General features: G+C 39.3%; 1 protein-coding gene across 1 annotated transcript; it reads left to right on the forward strand.

Moving 5' to 3' along the window:
- The first annotated feature begins 251 nt into the window (after nucleotides 1-251).
- On the forward strand, nucleotides 252-5,413 carry LOC129433653 (uncharacterized). Its single transcript, XM_055192316.2, has 8 exons — nucleotides 252-2,057; nucleotides 2,145-2,739; nucleotides 2,849-2,925; nucleotides 3,126-3,315; nucleotides 3,978-4,099; nucleotides 4,477-4,705; nucleotides 4,783-4,929; nucleotides 5,006-5,413. The coding sequence occupies exons 1-8, from the start codon at nucleotides 1,848-1,850 to the stop codon at nucleotides 5,254-5,256; spliced, it is 1,821 nt and encodes a 606-aa protein (XP_055048291.2). The 5' UTR covers nucleotides 252-1,847; the 3' UTR covers nucleotides 5,257-5,413.
- Nucleotides 5,414-5,698: the final 285 nt, after the last annotated feature.

A 5,698-nucleotide genomic window follows, 5' to 3' on the forward strand; every position in this document is an offset into this window, starting at 1 on the left:
ACCCTCTGTCTTCTGTAGCTCAGCCATGGCCTTTTGCTTCTGCTCCTCATATTTGTGGTCCACCATGACCTTCAGAGCCTGCCTGGATGGTAGTGCATAAGTGGGGTCAAGCTTAGCCACAAATGCTTTAAAGCCACTGTCATCCACAATAGAGAAAGGCTGTGAATCCTCCACAATCATGTCCACTAGAGCCTCATCAAGCTGTTGCTTGCGATTCACTGGACAGAAAATATGCAAATACATGTTAAAGGATAATTCCGGTATTTAACACTTTGAGTCTCATTTCTGGTTTGTTTTGGATGAACTACAATGATGGACACTGAAATTTTGACAATGGGTCGTGTCTTGAGTTTTTGACTCGTTTAGAAGCGTCTCTTGACTGCTTCAGAATGGAAGTCAATGGCCATGCACAAACATGTCATTAAAACAACACTTAACGTTCATTTTCAAAAACGTGCTACTCACCGAGTGGTTCGTGGTGTTCGTTGATGATTAAAAACAAATATATTGGCGCAATGTATGATTTCAATCCGTGTTATCTGCTATAGTGGAACTATTTTTTCAGATACCTCACAACCGCGTATATACTTCCGCTCTATATTTGAGTCTGAAGCGTTAGCACACTCCCGACCACTTGATGGCGACAACCACTTTGCCGTATAGACAGTCACAATCGAGCTCAACTTCAAACCTAAGGCTGGTCACTGAGACATCAAATATGGGAAAAATCTGTGCGGTCAGAAACTGTGGTAAAATCCCTGCAACACGGTGTTGTCATCGGCTTCCTTACCACAACCTTGAACGACTAAAGTTGTGGCTTTCATTCCTCGGGTTTGACATAAACACCCCTGTAGATTTTCTTCGAGAAGCTGACCATCGTGTTTGTGGCTTACACTTTCGGCGCGAGGACTATGTTCAATATAACGTTACAGGTACTCGAAAAAAGTCTCCGAAGAAACTATTTCTGAATAGGGCAGCTGTGCCGACGATAAGTGGACCAACGCTTGACGAAGACGACCTCGGGGTAAGCTAAACAATATACAATGTTGTTATTTGTATGACTAGTTTAGCATGAACATCTGACTCAAAAGTTATACGGACACTAACTAAACTATATATTTTTGGAAAGGGTATTGTAGAAGGAGACAGAAAATCTACGTTTACATTTGTCCAGATAAGAATTGTAAAACACGTCAGCCCCACAATGAGCCAAAAGCCGCTAATGTAAACAATGCTGACTCCTTTATACAATAACCTTTCCAGACATGTATAGTGTAACGTTAGCTAATCTCCCTAAATGACCCAATAAAAATAATTAGGGTTGCATAACAATTAATCGCGTTAAAGTTTTCTATACTTCATATATGTATATAATAATTATGTATGTATAAATACTCACACACATACATGTGTAATTTTAAGAAGAAATATATTTATAAAGCATTTATACTTGTATGTAGTATTAATTATAAATAAATAAATATAATAATGTATATACACATGTAATTATTTCTGGTGTGTGTGTGTGTGTGTGTGTGTGTGTGTGTGTGTGTGTGTGTGTGTGTGTGTGTGTGTGTGTGTGTGTGTGTGTGTTTATACATACATAATTATTATACACAGTAAACATATGTAAATGATGTAAACAAAAACTTTTATTCTGAAAACGGTTAGTTGCGATTAATCGTTACGCAGTCATAAAAATTAATAGTTTCTCTGGCAAATGTAGATGTAGCAAGTTAACAATATTTCTCTAGAAATCATTCAAACCACCATTGAAATGGCACAGTCTGAGCCATCATTACAACAGTGCTTCTATCAGTAATATTGATGAGAGTGTGCTCTGCAACATGTTACAGGCTGTTGGTGGTGAAGAACCCCTTGTTTTCAACGCTCCCCTTTCTTCAACTCCTGTGAAGGATCTGCCTTCTACCTCCAGCCTGTCCTTTGTTCTCACCAGCCCACAGCAACAGCCTCAACACTCCACGAAATTACCAAGGAAGTCCTTATCTGGCAGTTACCTTGCTTTACCTGTGATCAGGGAGAGGCTATCACTATCTGTAAGTTTGTATATTGTTTTGTCTTACTTGTTGTGATGCAATGTTTATTATCACTAGAAAGCATTACTTTGTTTCACTTTTCAACAGCCAGATGATTGTGAAACTGAGATGCTTCAGATGGCTGACAGCATGTCCTCAATCATTGAGGATGACACAAAAGACACGAGCTTCAGCCTCAGTCAACAATCAGCATCAAGCGCAACCTCCAGTTCATGTTCCACAGAAAGGCAAGGGGAGTGGGATGAAAGAAAATGGATTGTGAACGAGTCTAGCCTCATGACACTGTTTAGAACATGCCATACATGTGCCCTACCCATCACTGATAAAAAAGTTACAACTGCAGGCAGCCAAATAAAGATTGAATGGACATGTATGAACAATCACCATGGCAGGTGGGCATCATGTCCTGATGCAAGAGGAATGGCACAGAATAACCTGCTTGTTTCTGCTGCTATGCTTTTCTCTGGAACAACTTTCACTGAAATACACGACTGGGCCAGAATACTAAACTTGCAACTCTTGCAGAAATCGCAGTACTACTCCATCCAATCACACTACCTTATTCCAGTAGTACACTTTGCATACAGGAATCATCATGAGAATCTCATCAAGCGCCTTATGAGACAAAAGGCTGAAGGCTTGTCAATAGAGCTGTGTGGAGATGCAAGGTCTGACTCACCAGGTGAGTGTTTTTTTTTAATACATGAAATTATGGATTGTAAGACCATGTTAGAAGTGTTCTCATCCGGATACTAAGGACTCACATGTTGTCACACTATTACATTCTACAGGCTACAGCTGCAAGTATTCCACCTATTCGTTTCAGCTTCTATCCACTAATGAGATCATCCACTTTGAACTACTACAGGTAAAACCAAAATTCTTCTGCTCTGATTTGTGAAACTATACTCTGGGTGACAGAAAGTATATATAAAGCATAATTCAGTGAGTATTTTATTTGTTTTCCCTTATCCTTTTAGGATCAAAGAGGACTGGGTGGCATATGATCTCTAAATTAAAATGTATTGCACATTCATTCATTCATTCATTTGTATTTTATTTATTCAGGTAACGGAAGCTAGCAGTTCAGTTGCCATGGAGTCCCAAGGCTGTAGGAGAGGCCTCAACCATCTAATTTTTAACGAAGGACTAGACATAGATCTCATCACTACAGATCGGGCCCCATCAGTTCGGAAAATAATGAGGGAGGAATTCCATATGATTCATCACGAGTTTGATACTTGGCATGTAGCAAAAGGTTAGTAGTTGTATCAAAACAGTTTAAATTGTGAGTGACTCAATTACTATCAAGACCCGAAACATACAAGCTTCGGCTTCATCTTGCTCCTTTTGGACATTTTTTTTTGTTTTTGTTGAAAATGTAATGGGAATAGCACATTTTTCATTTTTAAATATTATTTGTAACAATGGATTGATATTGTTATTTTTCATTGGAGTATTGCTACGCTTTTTTATTTTGGTTATGTGTGTATGTATGTATGTATGTTTATACCACGGGTCTGTTGAATGCTGCATTCTGATTGGCTGAGAAATGTTCTATGGGTGTTGATTATTTTTCTGTAAACCGCACACCTAACTTTTCAAATGTCTTAAAAATAGGCACCAGAGCAATATTTGTGGTAACCGTGGTATAAGAGGAATAATTGACTCCGGTCCTTTGAATTATTTGAAAATAATATTTTCTTATAATTGCATGGCCCGTCGTCAATTATTCCTTACGTATATTACATACACATAACCAAAATAAAAAAAGCGTAGCAATACTCTCTCACTCTCTCTATTTATTTATTTTTTTTTTTTTCAAATAAATAAAGACCCGCCATGTCTCAAGACACCACATTTGGCACACCCACATTTAATTTGTTAATTTTGTGTTTTTTTCATTACTATTATACACAGGCATAAAGAAAAAACTACTAGCACTCGCCAACAAAAAGGAAAATCGGGAACTGCAGGGCTGGCTTCGGTCCATCCTCAATCACTTTTGGTTCTCGTGTTCCTCTTGTGGTGGGAGTGCTGAGGTAATAACCCGAACGTATAAAGAATGTATAAAGATAACCAAGTGGCACTGAAATCCAGTCAGCAGATGAACAAATAGTCTTGTTACAAGTAGTTTTACAAATTTATACCACGGGTCTGTTGAATGCTGCATTCTAATTGGCTGAGAAATGTTCTATGGGTGTTGATTATTTTTCTGTAAACCGCACACCTAACTTGTCAAATGTCTTAAAAACAGGCACCAGAGCAATGTTTGTGGTAACCGTGGTATAAGCGGAATAATTGACTCCGGTCCTTTGAATTATTTAAAAATAATGCACACCTGCATTACCACCTTGGTGTGCATTATTTTCTTATAATTCAATGGCCCGTCGTCAATTATTCCTTACATATTCTGTAGGAACTGAAGCGGCGGTGGACCTCAGTCCTTCACCACATCTGTGGGGAGCACACATGGGAGCAAGATGGTAGAAAGTGGGCATGTTTTCACCCTGCTTTACACCCAGATGAGCAAAGGACAAAGCGATGGCTACACCCAGAGTCTCAAGTGTTCAAGGCTTTACGGACTATTGTAGAAGATAAAAGACTTCTGAACGACTTTGAGCAGTTGACTCGCTTCAAACACACAGGTATGTAGCTTTATGAAACAAGTATGCAACTTTTCAACCTGTGTAGTCAATGTCTAATGAAACACTTTGATTTACAGGTGCTTTGGAGGTGTACCACAGCATTATGCTAAAGTATCTGCCTAAACGACTGCATTTTGGATACGACACCATGGTAGCTCGAACACAACTAGCCATCCTGGACAACAATTACAATGTTGGCCGAGAGCAGGCAGAAACTTCTGAAGGTATTGAGATTTCATAATTAAGTCCCTAATTGTGTTTGTGTAACAAGTTGACTAAGCAGTGATGTTCTCTTTCTAGGACTTCCAAGATACAGTATGACATTCCCAAAACAAAGCAAGGAATGGATAGTCAAGAAGATCTATGAGCCTACAAGTCAGGACTTCACAAAACACCTTGTGGAACGCGTGTTGGAGAGAAAGGAGGAAAGAGCACCGGAAAATATGCCACACGTCCAGCATCCTCCTAACATTGCCAATAAGGAGAGACCCCCCAAAGAAGATCTCATCAGGAAACATAAATCCAGATTCCCTTGCCACACTGATGCTTGAGAAACTAAGGGCCTCCTTACATTAGGGATGGGCGAACCTTTACAGTTTGTGTCCTGTGTGTAATTAGTATGTTCAATAGAAATACACACATTCATGTATGTATTTAAAGGAACACGCCCTCATTTTGGGAATTAAGCTTATTCACCGTATCCCCAAAGTTAGATAAGTCCATACATACCTCTCTCATCTCCGTGCGTGCTGTAACTCTGTCTGACGCAGCCCCCGCTAGCTTAGCTTAGCACAAAGACTGAAAGTGAATGGCTCCAGCTAGTAAACTGCTCCCAATAAGTGACAAAATAACGCGAACATTTTCCTATTTATGTGTTGTGATATGTATAGTCACAGGGTGTACAAATAACAATATGAGACACGGCCATCTTTTAACAGTGTACATACTGGGTTTAAGCAGTGCTTCGCCTTCTGAGAATATAGTTCCCAGTAT

Source organism: Misgurnus anguillicaudatus, chromosome 24 (genome assembly GCF_027580225.2).
Source record: "Misgurnus anguillicaudatus chromosome 24, ASM2758022v2, whole genome shotgun sequence".
In the NCBI taxonomy this organism is placed as follows: Eukaryota; Metazoa; Chordata; class Actinopteri; order Cypriniformes; family Cobitidae; genus Misgurnus; species Misgurnus anguillicaudatus.